Raw genomic sequence first — 21981 nt, 5'->3', positions numbered from 1 at the left:
AGTGAAGGCGGTGGCAGAGGAAGGACCACAAAAGCTAGGAGGAGGGAAGGGGCCAGGGAGGATGGATAGGACAAGGACTAAATCCCCAGCCTTTATCTCAAGGGCTTCTTCTCTATTAAGATAAGGCAGAGAGAAGGAGGGGATGGGAGGCCTTAGTCCCTCACTCACTCGCTCATTCTTGTCAGCACAGAAAAGGCGGGTGTGATGGCGTTTCTGCACCACAATATAAGTGATCCCCGGCTGGTAGTCCTTTTCCAGTTTGATGCAGGCATCACGAATGGCCAGTAGCTCATAGTGGAGTATCTAGGCACAAAATGGGGAGGGAAACAAAGAAATACACAGTTCCTCTTGAGTTCACATACCCTTCTGAACTAAGGAGTTGCCACTTGTAATATAGCTTTTGGCTCAGTCTCCCTTTATATGCTGATGCTCAACAATTAGAGATGATAGGCCCTTCTTGTCAAAAGCAGCCTTATATGCAGTTCACTTAATATGTTCCTATAAAACCTTGGCCAGGAGGCTTGGCATCAGAAGACAACACTCATCTGGTTCCTGTGTATAAAGAGACCTAATATCAAGACACAGAACCAAGGTTCACAGAGAAATCACTAAAATCACAATGCCCAAAGTTAGTTTCACTCAGGATCAGGTGACTAATGAGAGTTCTCCTTTGGGCTCCAAGAGCAGACAGGTTGTGGACCACCAGAGAAGAGCAGACATATAGTTCCATAATGGGTGCAGAGAGAGTAGGTGAATTCAGTCCTGCAAAGCAACAGGATTATAAGAAAATAGGCTAGCTAAGGGAAAAGCTAGAAGTAAATAATCACAGGCAATAGTTGCCTGTGGCCGTGGATGTCAGATATAGAGGGTCAAAACTGTATGGTAGAGAAGGATAGACTTTGGAATCAATTAGATTTAAATCCAAGCTTTATCTAGTTGTATTACATCAGGCAAGTTATTCAACTCCACTAAGTCTCATTTTCTCCATGTCTATTAATGTCACTAAGACCTGCTTCACAAAGCAGTTATGAAGACTAAGATAGACAAGTAAAAGCATAGAAAACCTAGTAGGGCTTAATAACTGCTGATTGCTTTGCTAAGCAGTTTGAATTTTAACCCAAAGCTATGTGAAGCCACTAGACATTTCTGAACAGATATGTGATATGATAAATGTGTCTGATATTTTAGAAAATACTGGATGACTTAGAAATTGGGCATAATGGCCGGGCACGGTGGCTCATGCCTGTATTTCCAGCACTTTGGGAGGCCAAGGCGGGTGGATCATTTGAGGTTAGGAGTTTGAGACCAGCATGGCCGACATGGCGAAACCCCATCTCTACTAAAAATACAAAAATAAGCTGGGTGTGGTGACTCATACCTGCAGCCCCAGCTACTTGGGAGGCTGAGGAAAGAGAATCGCTTGAGCCCGGGAGGCAGAGGCTGCAGTGAGCTAAGATCACACCACTGTGCTCCACCCTGGGCAAGAGCGAGACTCTGTTCCCCCACGCAAAAAAAAAAAAAAAAAAAAAAAAGAAAAGAAAAGAAAAAAAGAAACTGGGCATAACAGTTAAGAGCATAAACTATGGAATCAGACCAATGTGTCTGAATCCCAGTTCCACTCCTAATTATCTTTGATGACATTAAAGATCATGTAACATTTCCAAGCCTGTTTTCTCATCTGTTAAATGGAAATACACTGTTATTCCAAAGGACTATTGTAAAGCATTAAATAGAACATATATTTCCACTCAGATTTAGGAAAAAAAAAAAAAACATGAAGTGCTTAGGACAGTTCATGGCACATAGGAAGTTCATTGGAACAGTAGTTATAATACTATTAAATGGTAGTCAAGGATACCAGTTCAGGATAGAAGTTAAAAAAAAAAAAAAATGAAGGCTGGCAGTGAGAAGGAATAGGAGGAATATTATCAAGGAGGGTCAACAGCATTAGTCCTCAAATGTAGTCTCCAGACTATCAGCATCGCCTAAGAACTTGTCAGTATTGTAAATTCTTGGCCCTCATCCAAGACTCACTGAATCAGAAACTCTAAGGGTAGAGCCCTTAAAACTGTTTTAGCAAGCCCTCCAGGTGATCTTAATGTAAGCTAGCATTTGAGGATCACTGGTCTAAACAATCAGTCTCCAACATGAACCAACTACTTAAATGGACACTGAGGGTCTTCTATTATGAGAAGAAAAATCTACAGATGCTTGTACACTCCATCCCTCAGTTGCGATCTTTGCCCACAAGTCTGCCCCATTTAGCAAAGCTCCCTAAGAAGTGACACACCTCTCAGTGCCAATAGCTTAGAAAATGTAGTAGCACCTAGCTTTCCAGTCATGATGTGAAGGTTTTCTCCACCTACTGTGGGCCCTACCTGGGGTAGCTGGCCTTCAGGCACCCCATCTCGGTAGAAGATGATGCGGGTAGGCTTGAAACGGGTGGACTTGTAGAACTGGATGAGGAGCTCACGCACCATGTAGGACAAGTCTTCAATGATCTCTTGCCGTGGTCGCTGTACCCGCACAGTAGCACAGTATCGGCTGGGGTGGGCATCCATACTGCCTACCACCTGAGAGTCAGAGAGAAAGGATTAGCTCCTAGAACCTTCACCCTCACTGTCAGGCTATGGGTTTGTGGAAAGGCTTCTTAGCAAGAAAACTACAACTGAATGACTAGGGCTTGAGATTCAATGAGCCCTGGTTTCAATCTCTATTCTATCACACAAGCAGAAGTTACTCAATCTCTCTGATCTTTTTTCCTCTTCTTAGATGGTGATAAGAACACCTGCTTGCAGTGCTACTGGGGTCCATATTAAGCACCTTACACAGGGCCTAGCCCACAGTAGGTACTTGATAAATTGATTTCTCTCCCCTTTGCAGAGGAGCATGTGAAGGTTTAGCACTACTAAATCAAACAATGGCCTCATCCAGTCCCAAGTTTATCCTTTTTCCCATTCAAATACTAATCTACCCAGGAATCATGACCATAGTAACAGTGTTCTTGTGGTTGATGGAAGAAATGCCATTTATAAAGGAGACAGCGGCCAAAGCCTAGGAGAGATGGCCACAAGGAAAACAGGGATAAGCATATTATAGGGTTTCCCTGCACTTACTGAGGTTAAGACCAGTGTGCTTACAGAAATGTGAGGGTTTAGGAAATATAAGTGGGAAAGAAGGTCTGATCCCTAGCAATTTGGAAGCCCCTAAGAGACGAAGAGCAGAAAAGTCAGGAGAGAGATAAGAGAAACATCTAATCTATTATACAGATCGAGGTGAGGATGGGCAGAGCAAAGGATAGTCCCAGCAACTAAGTAACTCCCTTTAAAGGGATTTCAGAGAAGATATAGTCCCTCCCCTACATCCCAAAAGCAGGCATGGGGAAAGAGAGACATTCAAATGCAGAGCAAGAGTGATGCAGAATGAGTCAAGTCTCTGGCTATACTCTCACTACTCTCCCTGAAAAAAAGACACCATACAGAGCTACTTTTATGAGATATCAAGGGAATGGGAATTGGGAATATCGAGCTAAATGGAGATCTTATGAAGGCTCAAGAGCCAGCGCTGAGGGAAGGAAATCATGGGCAGTTTTGAGGACTCAGACCGAAGAGGAGAACCTTATGAAGCAGCTACAGAATATCACTCACTGCTGTGATAGAAGGTTTTTTCCCATCCCCTGCTGGGGGGTGTGTAACATCTGCTCCCAGGAATATCACTGGCTGTTGAAAAACGGCAGAGCTGAGCAAGGAAGAGAAAACAAAATGGTGAGGCGCTGGGTTTTCTCTAGCTGGCACCATCCAATACCCACTCTGCTCTTCTCCCCCTTGTGTCTGATTCACTCTGCCTGGCCAGGGTCCTATCTCTTCATCAGTTCCCAGCATGGTACCTTGACAAGGGCAAGTGGACAACAGAGTTCATACCGCTGGTGTGGGACTAGGATGTTGTTAATGCCACCAAGTTTGACATTGATCTTGAGGCAGAGGTTGGACAGAGTCTGAGGTGAGGTCTTGACCACGTTCTTCACCTGCACACACTGCGTAGCCATTCCCAAGAGCGTATCTCCAACACGTTTCACCTCAGCTATGGGCGGGGAGAGAAATGATTAGTGCATTCAACAAATATTTACTGAATGCCTACTAGATGCCAGGCAATGTATGAGGTGCTAGGGAACACAATAATGATAGGAAACACATAAGGTCCCTACTCTCAAAGTGCTTACTAAATAGGGACTAATTTTAAAAATCGTGAAAATTACAACACTGATAAATGACACAACAGAAAACTTCATGGAACAACGACAGCATAAAACAGGAAATAAAAACCTAGTCAGGAAAGGATTCTTGAGTAGGTAATGATTGAAATGAAATCTGAGGACAGCAAAGGACTTAGAGGAGAGGGGGAGTTTGAGAGACAGCATTCCAGGCAGAGGGAACAACATGCAAAAATGCACCCTGCTAGAAGATAGCAAGATGTGTTTCAGAAACAGAAAGGCCATAGCAGCTAAAAAGAAGAGCAAGGGGAGCATGTTGTAAGAGAAAGAATGTGGTCATTAGACTGACCTATCAGAGGAGATAAGGGTAGCCTAGATTAACAAGACGGGTGAACGCCGGGCGTGGTGGCTCACGCCTGTAATCCCAGCACTTTGGGAGGCCGAGGCAGGTGGATCATGAGGTCAGGAGATCGAGACCATCCTGGCTAACATGGTGAAACCCCATCTCTACTAAATATACAAAAAAATTAGCCAGGCATGGTGGCGGGCACCTGTAGTCCCAGCTACTCGGGAGGCTGAGGCAGGAGGATGGCGTGAACCCAGGAGGTGGAGCTTGTAGTGAGCCGAGATTGTGCCACTGCACTCCAGCCTGGGCGACAGAGTAAGACTCCATCTCCAGACAAAAAAAAAAAAAAAAAAAAGACGGGTGAGTTGTTGAGATGGAGAAAAACAAATGGATTCCACAGATATTTAAGGGACTCAAATTATAGACTACATGTGTGAGTAAGGGAAAAGAAAATTTTTATGGATAACTTTTAAGTTTCTAGCTTCTGTAATAAAAATAGGCCGGCCGGGCACGATGGCTTACGCCTGTAACCCCAGCACTTTGGGAGGCTGAGGTGGGTGGATCACGAGGTCAGGAGTTCAAGAACAGCTTGGCCAACATGGTGAAACCCTGTCTCTACTAAAAATACAAAAATCAGCTGGGTGTGGTGGCATGTGCCTGTAATCCCAGCTACTCGGGAGGCTGAGGCAGGAGAATCGCTTGAACCTGGGAGGCAGAGGTTGCAGTGAGCCGAGATGACACCCACTGCACTCCAGCCTGGGTGACAGAGCAAGACTCTGTCTCGGAAAAATAAAAAAAATAAAAAATAAAAATAAAAATAAAATAAAATAAAATAAAATAAAAATAGGCCATAAATTATTTGTGAGATATTTTGAGTCTGAAGTAGTTTTTTGGTCATCTCAGTGAGGATATCAACTAAGCAAATGGGTCTCATGGTTCGATGCTCAAAAGAGTAGTCTGAAATGGAGATGCAAATTTGTGTGATAATTAGGTACAGGTAGTAGTTGAAGGCATTTTTTTTTTTTTTTTTTCTTTGAGACAGAGTCTCGCTCTGTCTCCCAGGCTGGAGTGCAGTGGTGCGATCTCGGCTCACTGCAAGCTCCGCCTCCCGGGTTCACGCCATTCTCCTGCCTCAGGCTCACTGCAAGCTCTGCCTCCCGGGTTCACACCATTCTCCTGCCTCAGCCTCCCGAGTAGCTGGGACTACAGGTGCCCGCCGCCACGCCCGGTTGATTTTTTGTATGTTTTTAGTAGAGACGGGGTTTCACCATGTTAGCCAGGATGGTCTCGATCTCCTGATCTCATGATCCACCTGCCTCAGCCTCCCAAAGTGCTGGGATTACAGGCGTGAGCCACCGCGCCCGGCCGAAGGCATGATCTTGAGATCACTAAAGAAGATAACATAGTAAAAAGAGAAGACAACCTAGATCTGAATCTTGAGGAACTCCCAGTATTGGCAGAACAAGAAGATGAGTCAGCAAAGGACAAAAAATCCAGAAAGCAAGAAGGAAGACTAAGATAGTGTTGTATCACAAGTGCCAAGGGAAGAAAGAGAGTGTTTCAAGAAGGAGCAAGTGGTCAACAAAGTGAAATGTGTCTAAGAGATGAGGTAAAATCAGGACCAGAAATGTCCTCTGGAGTTAGTGATATTAAGGTTAAAAAAAAAATTAGTGTATAAAGGCAAAAATTGTTGTGGTGATTTAAGGTATCAGGAAGAAAATGTAGGACTGACCAAGAATTTGGTATGCTTTCAATGGAAGAGATTTCAGCATGTTTAAAAAGATCATATCTACTTCCAAGAGAGACGGAATAGTGGCAAGCCAGTTCTACAGATGACACTCAGAAAAGCCAGATAAAATATAAAAATTTAAAGGCAGCAGAGAATGCTAAGAAAACAAGAACTAGAGGGGGTAAAATTCCAGAGAGGGAGAAAAAAAAAAAAAATCTCAGAGGTGAGCTATCTTCTGGCAGTTGCTTTTACCCTGGGTACATTTGTCGAATCTAGGTGTGGGTAGGAAGCTAAGAGTCTAAGCTCTGCACCACTGCCATGGAAAAGAAAAGCAACAGTTTTTGCTCTGTTTAGAGATAAATTAATTCTAAATATAAATGATTTTTTTAATCATTCAAAAAAAACACTTAAAATAGTATCTTCATGACCCTGGCAATCTTTTTCATTTTTTTTTTTGAGACGGATACCAAGTTTGGTAAGGATATGAACTACCTAGCACTCTTATACACTGCTGGTGAAAGGATAAATTGGTATACTTAAAATCCACTCCTGGATATACTCCCCAAAAATATGGTTATACATATTCAAAGGACACACAGAACAGTGTTCACTGAAGCATTATTATTATTATTTTTTTTTTTTTGAGACAGAGTCTTCCTCTGTTGCCCAGGCTGGAGTGCAGTGGCACGATCTTGGCTCACTGCAACCTCCATCTCCCAGGTTCAAGCAATTCTCCTGCCTCAGCCTCCCAAGTAGCTGGGATTACAGGCGCCCGCCACCACACCTGGTTCATTTTTTGTATTTTTAGCAGAGACTGGGTTTCACCATGTTGGCCAGGCTGGTATCAAACTCCTCAACTCAGGTGATCCACTTGCCTTGGCCTCCCAAAGTGCTAGGATTACAGGCGCGAGTCACTGCACCCAGCCTGAAGCATTATTTTCAACAGTCAAAAACTGGAAACAATCCAAATATGTGTATTAACAGAATGGATAAATAGATGGAAATTGTGTTATATTCATATGATGGAAAAACTATAACAAACCACAACTTTATGTTGCATGAAAGAAGTCAGACACAAAAAAAGTATATACTATATGATTCTATTTATATAAAGTTTAAATATAGGCAAAACTAACCTATGGTATTAGAAGCCAGCGTAGTGGTTACCACTGGTAGGAGGTTGTAGTGACTGGGGCTGTGGTAAGGTTCTGCTGCTGAACTGGGTGCTGGTTACGCTGTGACACTTTATGAAATATCACTGAGCTGAACATGTAAGATTTCTATATATACAATTTAATAAAAAGTTTACATTAAAAAAACAATAATATCAGTTTAGTGGAGAGGAAGCAATTAAATATACTAAAGACAGGATAGGTATAGTACCTGATCAGAACAGGGCAAATGTGACACTGTCCTTCTACACTCTCAGGGCAACCAAATGCCAATGGGACCTTGCTTTGACCATCACTAGGAGGATGCCATTTTACCCAGCCTCCCAGGAGGGATGGTGAAGGGTCTTTAGAAGAATCTGACTGCTGCTCTTTTCTGCTGGCTTAGTTCCTAGGCAAATGACTCCACTGCTTAGGAACTAAGCCAGCAGAAAAGAGTACCAGTCAGATTGTCCAGGTGGTATAATCAAGGAACCACATGTAAATGAAAGAAACTCGAGGTTCCGATAAAATATTTGAGGCTAGAGAGAAGTGTAACATAATTAAGCCCAGGAAAGGGAAAATTTTGAGTAAGTATTGCCTTTCCCAAGCATGCTGTACCATTCCTAAGCCAAAACACTGGATTTTCCCTTTAATGGAGGGAAATCAGAAACATGAATACTTACTCAAGGAAGTTCTCCTAAAAAGCATCCTTATCATCCATACAAGAGCCCAAGAAAGACAAGGACTGAAGATCAAACAACTTCTCTCCATAAATTAATTACTGAGTATTGTATCAGTGAAAGGCATTACCTTAGGTGTGTATATAGAGAGGAAAGATTTCAGAGCAGAATCAGATCCACTCCACAACAAAGTATCAAGTAAGGTAGTAACTGATCAGTGGCCTGATAAACTAGAGGAATCCAGAAAAAGACAAGTTCACTCTCCAGGTGAAATGTCAGAATAAAAAATAAGTAGTATTTAAACTGGGTATTAAAGGATGGAGAGAATTTTAAGGGCAAGGTGGGGGACAAGAAGAAGAGGATGCAGATACTCCAGGCAAAGGCAAATAATGTGTACAACACCAGAGACTGAAAACCACAGACAAGAAATGAGCACTCAGAGTGTCAGCTACATGCCAGGCACTTTGCTAGATTCTGCTTCTTATATAATTAATTCATGATGCTTAGAAAGGTTAGGTATGTGTCCAAGCCAGTTGACTGGTATAGCCAGGATTAAATTCAAATTCAGCTCTCTTCAACAATTCCAGAACCAGCAATCATTCCAGTATGAGTGGCAAGTGAACAGTGCAAGATAAAGCTGAAAACGTTAAACTAAGATCAGGTCTATGAAAACCCTTTATGCAGTAAATAATAGGAACCAATGAAGGTTTTTTTGATAGCAGAGTCACAAAAAGTCTTACTTGGAACCCATTCGAGAAAGTCTTAAGGCAGGGCACAGTGGCTCATGCCTGTAATCCCAGCACTTTGGGAGGCCAAGGCAGGCAGATCACCTGAGGTCAGGAGTTCGAGACCAGCCTGGCCAACATGGCGAAACCCCATCTGTACTAAAAATAAAAAAATTAGCCAGGCTTGGTAGTGCGCACCTGTAATCCCAGCTACTTTCAAGGCTGAGGCACGAGAATCACTTGAACCCGGGAGGTGGAGGCTGCGGTGAGCTGAGATCGCGCCACTGCACTCCAGCCTGGGCAACAGAGCAAGACTCCGTCTCAAAAAAAAAAAAAGGAAGGTTAGAACTCAGTTGAGAAGTGTGGATCAAGAGCAGGGCATATTATCTTGAGAAAAATGTGAAGAAGAACAATGAAGGTGAAGTGAACAGACTGAATGAAGGTACTTAGAAGCAACTGTGATGTCAAATACAGAAGTAGTAAAGACAAGGGTTTGTAAAGAGGGCAAACTACTGAAGAGATGGTCCAACAAAACACTTCCTAAGAGCAGAGACTATATCTATTTTATTCATCAATATATCCACATCTTGGACAGTGTTCCATACATAATAGGTGATCAATAAACTCTTGAAGAAAGGGAGAGAGGCCAAAGGGACAGACAGAAGTTGCAGAGGGTTCAAGGATTGAATCAAGATTTTAATCACATATAATAACAATAGGTGATGATTGAAGCAACTGAAATGAATGGGAATTTTAATAAAATGTAAAGGCAGAATGAGAAGGCAGACAATAGGAACCTGTAGAATACCAAGGATTCCTGGTAATGACAAAAATAAATAAGGAGAGATAGAAGAAAATATCCAGAAGTCAAGAGGACAACTGAGAAAAGTCATTGGCAATCCTGTGCAGAGGAGATTTAGGAGAAAGGTAGACAGAAGGCAAGATGGCTGAAAGAGGCTAAGGAATAAGTGGCTGGTGAGGTATAGGGCATAGAGAATATAGAGAACTCATTCAAAAAGTTTTTTTTTGTTTTGTTTTGAGACAAGGTCTCACTATGTTACCCAAGCTGGGTAACTGCAGCCTCAACCTCTTGGGCTCAAGAAGTCCTCTAGCCTCAAACTCCCAAGTAGCTGGGACCACAGGTGCACAAGATGACTGGGTAACTTTATTTTTTTGTAGAGATGAGGTCTTGCTTTGTTGCCCAGACTGGCCTCGAATTCCTGGGCACAAGCGATCCTTCCGCCTTGGCATTCCAAAGTGCTGGGATTACAGGTGTGAACCACCGTACCAGGCCTCAGAAGGTTTAATGAAGGAAACGGGAAGACAAAAGCTAAAAGAGATGGCAAGATTGTGGTAATGTGCATTAGGATGGGGAATCTGAATATATTTGAGGGTTGAAAGGTATAAAGTCCCAAAGGTAGCAGGATGGGTTGGGAATAAGAGCACAGAGGAGTTAGTTGAGCAAGGTAAGAAAAACTCTTATTCCTTTGAAGCAGGAGAGATGGAGATGGAAAATGGCATAAAAGAAAAGTGCTGTGACAGAAATTTATATAATCAATCTTATTCTAAAAAATGAGAGGAAAAGAGGAGAGATAGCAAGCCTCTCAAAAAGTCCAAGTAATTACCAGGCAACACGATACTAACAGGACCACCTATTCTGCTTGGTTGTGCTGCACGATGTTCAGATAAACAATGCACTCCTGAGGATAGAAACGCACTCCTAAGGATAGGAATCTAGACCAACCCGTCTCTGTACCTGGCCCAGCTTAGCCTGGCATGAGGACCAGCACACAAAGGACCCCAGTAAATGTTGCTGGGAAGGAGTGTGTGCAGGTAATTAGGATCTGGGATAACTCAATGGCTCAGGCATGCTATTTCTCCTACAAGAGGAGCACTGACATTAAGTAACAGTTCTGGTCAAAGCCAAGAATCTAGACTGAGTCCTTCCCAGGAGACCCCAGGGAACTACGCTGAGAAGAGTCCTATCACCATTATCACTGTCCCAAGAGAACTGTACCATACACCGGCGTCTTCCCTGGCAGGATGACAATAATGAGCTGCAGCCCTGAGTAGGTGTTCTTGAGATGCCGGAACATAGGCTCCACGCTGTCTGCCCCCTGTGCATATTTGCAGAAACAAGGTTGACCCTGGATAGGCATCCCCGCATCCTTGGAAATCTTCCGCAGCTGGTCTGTGAAGTTCCTGTACACACGCATGGTCACAAAGGAGGCAGTGAGTCTCACTTGAATTCTTCTGACAAAAATCCATCCATCTTAGGTGCTTAGCACTATAAGAGGTACTGAGAGATTGGTTTTTTGTTTTTTGTTTTTTTTCTTGAGACAGGGTGCTCTGTCATTCAGGATGGAGTACAATGGCACAACCTGGGCTCACTCAAGCCTCGAGCTGCTAGGCTAAAACAATCATCCCATCTCAGCCTCCTGAGTAGATAGGACTAGAGGAATGCCACCATGCCTGGCTAATTTTTTTTCTTTTTGGTAGAGATGGGATCTCACTGTGTTGCCCAGGCTGGCCTCAAGTTCCTGGACTCAAGTGATCCTCCCACCTCGGCCTCCCAAGGTGCTGGGATTACAGGCGTGAGCCACCGCACCCAGCTAACACTGAGATTCTAATATGAATGATACACAATAATAGCTAATGTAAAAAATACGTTTATAGTTGAGTAAGGTAAGACAGTACTTGCTAAGTGTTCAATGGTACAAGCAAGGAGATGAGGAAGCCCAGAAAAGGGACCTATGGGAATTCTCAGGGTTCCCACCTTGCCCCACTCAAGCAGCTGATTCCTGCGCTTCATTACATGTCCAAAGAAATAGAAAGATGCCCACGTGTAAGGCCTTTCTGCTCAAAGCAAATGAGGTTCCAACAGTGATGGGAGCACAGGAGATGCTCAGTAAAAATGAGTTCCCTCCTTCCCAACTGGTTCTTTAAAACCTAAGAGCCAATTATTAAGCTTCCTTTGGCTTTAGGGCTTTACCCTGGAAAGGAAGACAAAGTTTCAAGAGAGGACACACACTCAGTAGAGTAAAAAAATCAAGCTACATAAAGATACTCAAAAACTGAAATAAGCAGCAGGAAATTTAATTTGTGATAATCTTCCATTTAAATTTAAAAACAATGTACAAGAAGAGAATGGAAGCAGCTGTTTAGGAGATGTTATTATATAGCATACAAAAAGCAATGTGATAGTTTTGTGAGAAAGTGTTTTTTCACATATTTAGTAAAAACACACAAGAAACAGTCTGATACTATTATGCAAAATTTAAAATCATTTATATATAGGTATATAAATTGAGCAGGATGGTTACAATAATTCATAACAGTGGCTTCAACAGAAGGGAGGAATGGGGCCGGCGCAGTGGCTCACACCTGTAATCTCAGCACTTTGGGAGGCCAGGGTGGGTGGATCACTTGAGGCCAGGACTTCGAGACCAACCTGGCCAACCTGATGAAACCCTGTCTCTACTAAAAATACAAAAAAACCTAGCCGGGCATGGTGGCGAGTGCCTGTAATCCCAGCTACTCAGGAGGCTGAGGCAGGAGAATCACGTGAAACAGGAGGCAGAAGTTGCAGTAAGCCGAGATTGCGCCACTGCACTCCAGCCTGGGCGAGAGCGAGGCTGTCAAAAAAAGAAGAGAGGAATGGGACTAGGGTGGAGGACGTGAAGGAACATCAAATTTATCTGTAATATTTACATTTAAAAAAGGATAAAGTAAATATGACAAAAATGGATACATGTTATTCTCTACATTTATTATCTTAAAAAAAACTTTTCAAAATGAATGTTAGAATAAAAAAACACGACCTAACCACTGTTTCATGTAAATAACAGCTAGGGCTTTGACCATTAATAGTATGTTTTCCATTTTTCTGCCCTGTATACAACTGCAATGTAGCTATTAAAAAGCCAGTATGTTACCAGATTTCATGAATAGTGGGTCTCAACTTCAAGGAAAGACGTATTTCCAATCTTCTCTCTACTACCAGACTACACTTGGAATATTGTGTCCAATGCTGGGGGCCACAAAGTATTGTGAGATGTTTAAGATGAGGAAGGTCCTAAAATCCCATCTTAAAGGTGATATAGCTAAAGTAATAGGGCCTCTTTAGCCAGAAAAAAATTGAGGGTTGCATCTAGAACTCTCTCATCCATCATCCCCCAACTACTAGTTTGTCAAACCCCATAGCACCTTCATGTTTTCTCCCACTTAATCAGTGGAAAGGATACCCTTTTTCTCAGTGCTCTGGATCCCATCACCTCATACATACTTAGGGACTTTGCTCTATTTATTTTCCAGTTTCTCTGAGTTATATCTTCAATCTCTGCTTACTATGTACATTCTCCCTGGACAATCTCAGCCACTGCCATAGATGACTTGGAAATCTTTACCTTTAGCCCAGTCAGAACCACAGATTTAACTGGCTACTACTGACCCAGATGCACAAGCCACATTCTTACCCCTTACAACTAGGTGTCACTGATAAACTCTTCCAAGTTTGAGTTTCTGGGTTTATTGATGCCCATACCCCAAATGGCCAAAACAATAGATTATCCCAAAAGAAATGGACAAGGGAAGGACATGGGAGAAAGACAAGAGCATATACAGAACAGAACTACAATGAAGTGACTATGGCACAAAGGCAAAAAGTTGGGATCCTTTCCAATGTTGCCAAGCAGCTTGGCTTAAATGGGGGCTAAAGAACTCAGAAAAAGGCCAGGCCCGTCGGTGGCTCACGCCTGTAATCCCGGCACTTTGGGAGGCTGAGGTGGGCGGATCACAAGGTCAGGAGATCGAGACCATCCTGGCTAACACAGTGAAACCCTATCTCTGCTAAAAGCTGGGCATGGTGGCAGGTGCCTGTGGTCCCAGCTGCTCGGGAGGCTGAGGCAGGAGACTGGTGTGAACCTGGGAGCCGGAGCTTGCAGTGAGCCGAGATGGCACCACTGCACCTGGACGACAGAGCAAAAGAACTCAGGAAAGGAGACAAGAACCCATTTGCAAGAACTACAATTATGATGGTGTTTGTGTATCTGTGAGGGGTAAGGGAAGAAGAGCAAGGGCAGGTCCCATAGTCCCCAGATCCATCAGGAGCTGTTAGAACTTTTTTTTTTTTTTTCTTGAGATGGAGTCTCGCTTTGTCACTGGGTTGGAGTGCAGTGGCACAACCTTAGCTCACTGCAACCTCCGCCTCCCGGGTTCAAGCGATTCTCCTGCCTCAGCCTCCTGAGTAGCTGGGACTACAGGCACGCGCCACCATGCCCGGCTAATTTTTGTACTTTTTAGTAGAGATGGAGTTTCACCATATTGGCCAGCCTGGTCTCAAACTACTGCCCAAAGTGCTGGGTTTACAGGCAGGAGCCACCGTGCCCGGCCTAGAACTTATAGGATCTATACTGCCCAGCAAACTCTTGGGCTCAAGTGATCCTCCTGCCTCAGCCTCCTGAGTAGCCAGGACTACAGGCACACACCACTGCACCCCAGCTAAGAACGAATTCTCATGATGACTCCAAGGTCAGCTGAATTCGTCATGGCATACTTCCCCACTACCCTTGTCTAGCCAAAATGGTCGGCTCCATCAACTCTTCCTCATCCCTAGAGTGCGCTGACCCCACTCCAGATCCAGAGAATATGAGAAGAAACCACTTCAAAAGATGGCAGTAACCAACTAACTGTATGTTGTATGTATGAAACAACTAACTGTGAGTTTTGTGGCATTTTAAACCTATCTCAGTAAAACTTTTTAAAAAAAGGCCGGGCACAGTGGCTCATGCCTATAATCCCAGCACTTTGGGAGACCGAAGCAGGCGCATCACGAGGTCAGGAGATTGAGATCATCCTGGCTAACACGCTGAAACCCCATCTCTACTAAAAATACAAAAAATTAGCCGGGCGTGGTGGCGGGTGCCTGTGGTCCCAGCTACTTGGGAGGCTGAGGCAGGAGAATGGCGTGAAACCCGGGAGGTGGAGCTTGCAGTGAGCCAAGATCGTGCCACTGCACTCCAGCCTGGGCGACAGAACAAGACTCCGTCTAAAAAAAAAAAAAAAAAAAGACTCCAGGTGAGGGGTTGTTGACTTCTCAAGCCATTACTGCCTAGTTTCTTTAAACCATTTGGCTATGACACTTTCCTCATTGGTGCCATCTACTCCCAGCTACGGTGGCACAGAGGCCCTGACAACCAGCTAAACAAGCTGCTCTATTTTGTTTCCAATTAGGAACACAAGTTTTGAAGCTCAGATCTGATTTGCTTCCAACTCTGACACTTTCCTGATGATGTGCAAACTTTGGACAAGTTACTTAACCTCTTTTGAGCCTCAGTCTACTGAAAATGGACATATCACCACCTACTCACTGTAAAGATGAAATGAGAGAATATAAATTAGGTACTTACGTATAATTTTGGTGTAAACATTACAGTCATCACTATTTATTACCAATGATAATAATTATAATAATAAAATAATTCAGGCCTTTCTTAGGAGATTCATGCCCTAAAATCATCATCTTTGACACAGATATGGCTCCTTATTAACTTCCCCTGACCACAGATGGATAGAAAAGGAATTGGTAGAGGTTTGAGCCAGAAAGCACAATGCAGGCAGAGTCAAGACAGAACACATTACTGATCAATATCAGCCCCTGTGGACTATGGGAAGGCAGGCAGCTCCAGGGTCCTTCCCACCCTTCCACCCCTACACCAAACCCTCCTTACTTGAGCACCTCTTCTCGACACTGTTTTTGGGGTGCGAAGCAGGCGATGGCCCAGACTTTGATCTCAATCCCATTGTAGAACTGTTTCCCCCGCATGTCCCAGACACCCTGATTGGGTGTGGCAATGGCCCGGTTCTGGGGATAGGTAGAGGGGGCGCCCAGGTGAGCCTCAGTAGAGTCAGGTGGGTAGGGGAGCAAAAGCCCCTGGCTATACAACCCAACCACCCCCATATGCCCCGAGATGTTGTCTAGCCCTGACCCTGCTCACCCGGCCGCCGTACTGCAAGATGGGCGCCGGCAGCACTCGCCCTGTCACCTCCGTCATGTCATCCTTCACTTTGATCCCAAATTCCTGGATGTAGGGATCTAAGTTGTAGCTGGCATTCTTCATCTGCAGGACAAAAGAGAGCAATCTTAGGAGAGCAGGAGCTTGGCAATACTGCTCACCCTCTGGGTATCAAGGAGAGAACCCTAAGGAGAAGCTGGGGTTGGTATGGAATAGTCCTAAAAAGAGAGAGGAAGTGGAAGATGAGGGAAGTGAGGGAATAACACAGCAAAGTAATACAGGAGAGAAAAAGAGACAGAAAGCAAAGTAGCTATATGGTCAAGAAGCAAAAGCAGCCTTATACAGTCCTAGGCAACAAATCTAGACTTGGGTTCTCCTGAAGGAAGGTCCTGCTGGGGTGTTAAAACATTTATGCTACCAACGGCCCCAGTGACTGAGCAAATGAGTAGGCCCACTGACCAGGCGACTGATCTCCTCCTGTCTGTCTGGAGCGGATCTAGCTGTGGCCTTTATCATGGTCGAAGTCTGGTTGTCGGTCAGCTTTTTAATACAGCGCTGCCCAGCCACAATGTTACAGACCTGAGGAAACAAGAAGGACAGGTAGCTCTGGCTTGAGTACACCCTGTACCCAGAGCTCCACAATAAGGAAAGACACCTTGGCTGTCAGCCATGGGGAAAGATACTGCAAAATCCTTTGTGCATACATGTATTCTCCTCGAGTATCACTTGATAGGTAAATTAGAAAATATTCATGTGCAATGTAAAAGGCAATTCAGGCCGGGCACGGTGGCTCATGCCTGTAATCCCAGCACCTTAGGAGGCCAAGGCGGGCAGATCACTTGAGGTCAGGAGTTCAAGACCAACCTGGGCAACCCAGCCTCTACTAAAAATACAAAAATTAGCCAGGCATGGTGGCCTGCGCCTGTAATCCCAGCTACTTAGGAGGCTGAGGAATGAGAATCGCTTGAACTGGGAGGCGGAGGTTGCAGTGAGCTCAGATCACGCCACTGCACTCCAGCCTGGGTGACAGAGTGAGACTCTGTCTCAAAAAAAAAAAAAGGGCAATTCAACCGCTTGTGATCCAGAGCCAGATCTGGGCTCAGGTCTCATATTTTATCTTTTTTTTTTTTTTTTTTTTTTCTGAGATAGAGTCTCGCTCTGTCACCCAGGCTGGAGTGCAGTGGCGCAATCTTGGCTCAGAGACATCTGCCTCTTGGGTTCAAGCAATTCTCCTACCTTAGTCTCCCAAGTAGCTGGGATTACAGGCACCCACCACCACACCTGGCTAATTTTTGTATTTATTTATTTATTTATTTATTTATTTTTGAGAGGGAGTTTTGCTCTTCTTGCCCAGGCTGGAGTGCAATGGCACGAGCTCGGCTTATTGCAACCTTCACCTCCCAGGTTCAAGCAATTCTCCTGCCTCAGCATTCCAAGTAGCTGGGATTACAGGCATGTGCTACCATGCCCGGCTAATTTTGTATTTTTAGTAGAGATGGGGTTTTGCCATGTTGGCCAGGCTGGTCTTGAACTCCTGACCTCAGGTGATCCACCCACCTCAGCCTCCCAAAATGCTGGGATTACAGGAGTGAGCCACCACACCTGACCTTCATATTTTAAATGAGGATAATAGTAACAATCTAAGAGTTGTCTCAAGATTAAATAAAGCACTTAAAGGACTGAGTATAGTTCTGGAACACAGTAAACAATAAATTGTAGCACAGATTATTATTTACCAAAGGACCATATATAGAGCTCTTCTGAATACTGAAAAACTCAATATACACAAATTAGATTTCTAAGGCAGCTGTCCAATGGTGGCAGGTAGGCAGTTGCTCCATCCTGCAACCCATCAGGACTAGGGTTGGTTCTAAACTCCTGAGCCCCCAGCCTACATCTATCACTGTCTCTGTTGGCTGACAGTGTCCTCTGCTGGTGTGAGAAACATCCTGCCATTTACTTCATCTGTTCTGGGCCCAACGGAAAACAATAGAGATCATAAAAAGCTGTCTAGTGACATACAAGACTTCCACTCCCCAATATACTATATTCGGTATGCTGTGAACAGGAAGGCTTCTAGAATTGAGAGAGCCAGTAGGTCTGGAAATACTTCTGTTTGAAGTCCAGCTTTGCCATTTCTAGGTGATGTTACCTTAAACAGGACTCTTAACCACTCTGAGAATCTTCTTCTTTAATCTCAAACATGAGAAAAAAAAATACACTAGCTGTCTCATGAGGTTGTTGTAAGGATTTAGATGAGATGAAATGTGGAACTTGCTCCCATAGGGCCAACATTCTTTACATACTAGTTCTCGTCCTAATTCCCAGAGTTCATGGTAAACAATGGGAAGGAAAACCAGCCCAGGGTCACCTGCCTTCAAACTCCATATTCCAGAGAATAAACAAAATAGTCAATTCACTTAATGAAAATCCAAAATTATTGAAATTTGTGAGATTGCTCTCTTAAAGGTGTCTTAAAGTTGTAGCATTCTCTACAGGTGGTTACAGATACAGAATTAACACTAGCAAAAGACTACATCAGGGATGTGGTGAAATTAGAATACTTGTACAACGCCAGTGGGAATATAAAATGGCATGGCAATTTCTCAAAAAATTAACCACAGAATTACCATATAAACCAGCAATTCTGCTTCTGGGTATGTACTCAAAAAAAATGAAAACAGGAACTTCAACAAATATTTGTACATCTCTGTTCACAGCAGCGTTATTCACAATAACCAAATGGAAAAAGCAACCCAAGTATCCATGGATAGATGAATGAATAAACAAAACATGATATATACATACAACAGACTATTATTCAGCCTTAAAAAAGGGAATCCTAACATGCTACAACACGGATGAACCTTGAAGACATTGTGTTAAGTGAAATATGCCAGTCAAAAAAGGACAAATACTATGATTCTACTTATTTGAGGTACCCACAGTGGTCAAATTCATAGAGACAGAAAGTAGAATGGTGGTTGCTAGGGGTTAAAAGGAGGGAGTTGTCATTTAATGAGTATAGAGTTTCAGTGTGGAATGATGAAAAAGTTCTGGAGATTGTTCACGGTGATGGTTGTACAACTGTGTGAATGTATTCAATGCCACAGAACTATATACTTAAAAATGGTTAAAATGGTAAATTTTATATTAGTATATTTTACCACAATTTGAAAAAGACGGAAGAAGGAATGAACTGTGATTTGACATGAATAAATCATTTTGTGGACGCTCACTGACCTACATAACTATTCAAGGAAGACACAGAGGTGGACTGGAGGCACTACTTCTAGTTTCTAGTTGAATCTTCACAACTAGAAACTAGAACAACAATAATCCATATTGTTCTTCTACTTAAAATTTTCCAATGGATTCATATTATAATTAGAATAAAATCCTACCTGGCCAGAAATTACAACTCTCATTCTTTGCTGATGGGATTGTAAAATATCATAGCTACTTTGGGAAACAATCAGGCAGCCCATCACGATGTTAAACATCGGCCGGGCACGGTGGCTCACGCCTGTAATCCCAGCACTTTGGGAGGCCGAGGTGGGCGGATCAGGTCAGGAGATCAAGACCATCCTGGCTAACACGGTGAAACCCCATCTCTACTAAAAATACAAAAAATTAGCCGGGCGTGGTGGTGGGCACCTGCAGTCCCAGCTACTCGGGAGGCTGAGGCAGGAGAATGGCGTGAACCCAGGAGGCGGAGCTTGCAGTGAGCCGAGATCGCGCCATTGCACTCCAGCCTAGGTGACAGAGCGAGACTCCATCCCAAAAAAAAGATGTTAAACATTGTTATACATTATATCACTCTTAGGTGTATATTCCAGAGAAACAAAAACTTATGTTCACACAAAAATGTGTACATCAATGTTCACAGCAGCATTATTCATGATACCCAAAAAGTAGAAACAATCCAAATGTCCATTAACTGATAAATGAATTCACAAAATATGACATATCCATCTGATGGAACGAGGATAAACCTTGAAAACATTATGTTAAATGACAGAAGCCAGTCATAAAAGGCCACATATTGTATTATTTCACATATATGATATGTCCAAAATAGGTATATCCAGAGACTGAAATTAGATTAGTGGTTACTACAGGCTCTTGGGGAGAGAACGGATGGTGAGTAACTGCTAATGAATATAGGCTTTCTTTTAGGAGTGATATGTTCTGGAATCAGATAGCGGTGATGGCTGTTGTACAATTCTGTGAATATACTAAAACTACCTAATCATTTTAAAATGGTGAATTTTATGCTATGTGAATTATATCTTGATAAAGCTATTTTTTATTTTTTTTTTGAGACAAGGTCTCCCTCTGTTGCTCAGGCTGGAATCCAGTGGCACAATCACAGCTCACTGGGTTCAAGCAATGCTTCCACCTCAGCCTCCCAAGTAGCTGGGACCACACCACACCTGCAGTCAAGCGATCCTCCTGCCTTGACCTCCCAAAGTGCTGGGATTACAGGTATAAGCCATCACAGCCAACCTGGATAAAGCTTTTCCAAAAAACAATAATAAAATGCCACGTGGTTTCAACAGGCTATATTATTTGACCCTCTACAGAATCATCTCCTACTACTTTTCCCCTCACACAATACATTCTAGCCACCATAGCCTTCTGTCTATCCCTCAAAAAGATCCAAATTCTCTTCTGCTTTAGAACTTTGTACTTCCTCCTGCCTGGAAAGCTCTTCTCTCAGGTTGTTACAAGGTTGATTCTATGTCATAATTTGGGACTTAGCTCAAATGTCTCCTAAAAGAGGACTTCCCTAACAACTAAAATAGCTCTCTACCCTCTTCCTCCCTTACTTCTATCCCCTTAACCTATTTTATTATTCGTATAGCACTTATCACCATCTGAAACTACCTTATGTGTTTATCAACTTATTGTCTATCTCCCCCTTCTAGAATGTAAGCTCCATAACAGCTGGGACCTTGTCTGTCTTGTTAATCTCCATGTTCCTAGCACCTAAGAGTATATGACACATAGTAGGAGCTCAATAAATATATGTTAAATAAGCAACAACAGAAATCAAGGTCTAAGTCATAACATAAATTATACCCTTTGGAAACTATTGTTTAAATAGAAATAATGTTAATTTGCTAACAAATCTCTGCTTACAGTAAATATCAGCTACTATCTACTTGGCTAAGATTGTCCCTAAAGACTTCTGTTTATACCTCAGTGAACATGTCGCCTTCACGTGCATCAGTAGCTATTAACCAAGTCAGAGTTCTTGGTTTTGGGGATCTCTTCTCCCTTCAGCCTGACTCCCTCAGGTTAGTTCTGAAATCCTAGAAGCTCACCAGAAGACTAGAGCTTTGGTCTGGGCTATCTGACTTCTGCTGTTGGATAAAAGTAAGAGGGTAGGCCAGGTGTGGCAGCTCATGCCCGCAATCCAGCACTTTGGGAGGCCGAGGCAGGCAGATCACTTGAGGCCAGGAGTTCGAGACCAGTGTGGCCAACATGGTGAAACTCCATCTCTACTAAAAACACAAAAAAAGCTTATCTGGGCACGGTGGCGCACACCTGTGATCCTAGCTACTGGAGGCTGAGGCATGAGAAGTGCTTGAACCTGGGAGGTTGAGGAGGTTACAGTGAGCCGAGATGGTGCCACTGCACTCCAGCGAGACTCTGTCTCAAAAAAACAAAAAAGAAAAAGAGGGTAGTCTAGTATAGTGCTTCTCCAACGTTAATGTACATTCCCTTTGGATCTTGTTAAAGGACAGATTCTGGCTGGGCGTGGTGGCTCACACCTGTAATCCCAGCACTTTGGGAGGCCAAGGTGGGCGGATCACCTGAGGTCAGGAGTTCGAGACCAGCCTGACCAACATGGAGAAACCCCGTCTCTACTAAAAATACAAAATTAGCTGGGTGTGGTGGCGCATGCCTGTAATTCCAACTACTCAGAAGGCTGAGGCAGGAGAATCGCTTGAACCTGGGAGGTGGAGGTTGCAGTGAGCCAACATCATGCCATTGCACTCCAGCCTGGGCAACAAGAACAAAACTCCGTCTCAAAAAAAAAAAAAAAAAAAAAAAAAAAAAAGATTCTGATTCAGTCGGTATGGGTGGAACCTGAAATCTAAATTTTAAGCAAGCTCTC

The 21981-nt window shown here is 43.4% G+C and overlaps 1 protein-coding gene across 4 annotated transcripts in view; it reads right to left on the bottom strand.

Annotated features, from left to right (window-relative positions):
• The window catches only part of AGO1 (argonaute RISC component 1), a 40989-nt gene that overhangs the window by 6401 nt on the left and 12607 nt on the right, over positions 1-21981 (bottom strand). For all 4 annotated transcript variants that reach the window (XM_003273413.3, XM_030823421.1, XM_030823422.1 and 1 more), the window contains 8 exons: positions 16314-16433; positions 15837-15959; positions 15570-15703; positions 10859-11043; positions 3921-4080; positions 3648-3738; positions 2379-2573; positions 169-303 (listed from right to left, as the gene is read on the bottom strand). In XM_003273413.3, the coding sequence (XP_003273461.2) occupies positions 169-303; positions 2379-2573; positions 3648-3738; positions 3921-4080; positions 10859-11043; positions 15570-15703; positions 15837-15959; positions 16314-16433 (1143 nt within the window). The remainder of the gene's footprint in view (positions 1-168; positions 304-2378; positions 2574-3647; positions 3739-3920; positions 4081-10858; positions 11044-15569; positions 15704-15836; positions 15960-16313; positions 16434-21981) is intronic.

Source organism: Nomascus leucogenys, chromosome 12, assembly GCF_006542625.1.
Source record: "Nomascus leucogenys isolate Asia chromosome 12, Asia_NLE_v1, whole genome shotgun sequence".
Taxonomy (NCBI): domain Eukaryota; kingdom Metazoa; phylum Chordata; class Mammalia; order Primates; family Hylobatidae; genus Nomascus; species Nomascus leucogenys.
Note: the sequence above shows the minus strand (reverse complement) of the source record. Positions and strands in the feature narration are given on the sequence as shown.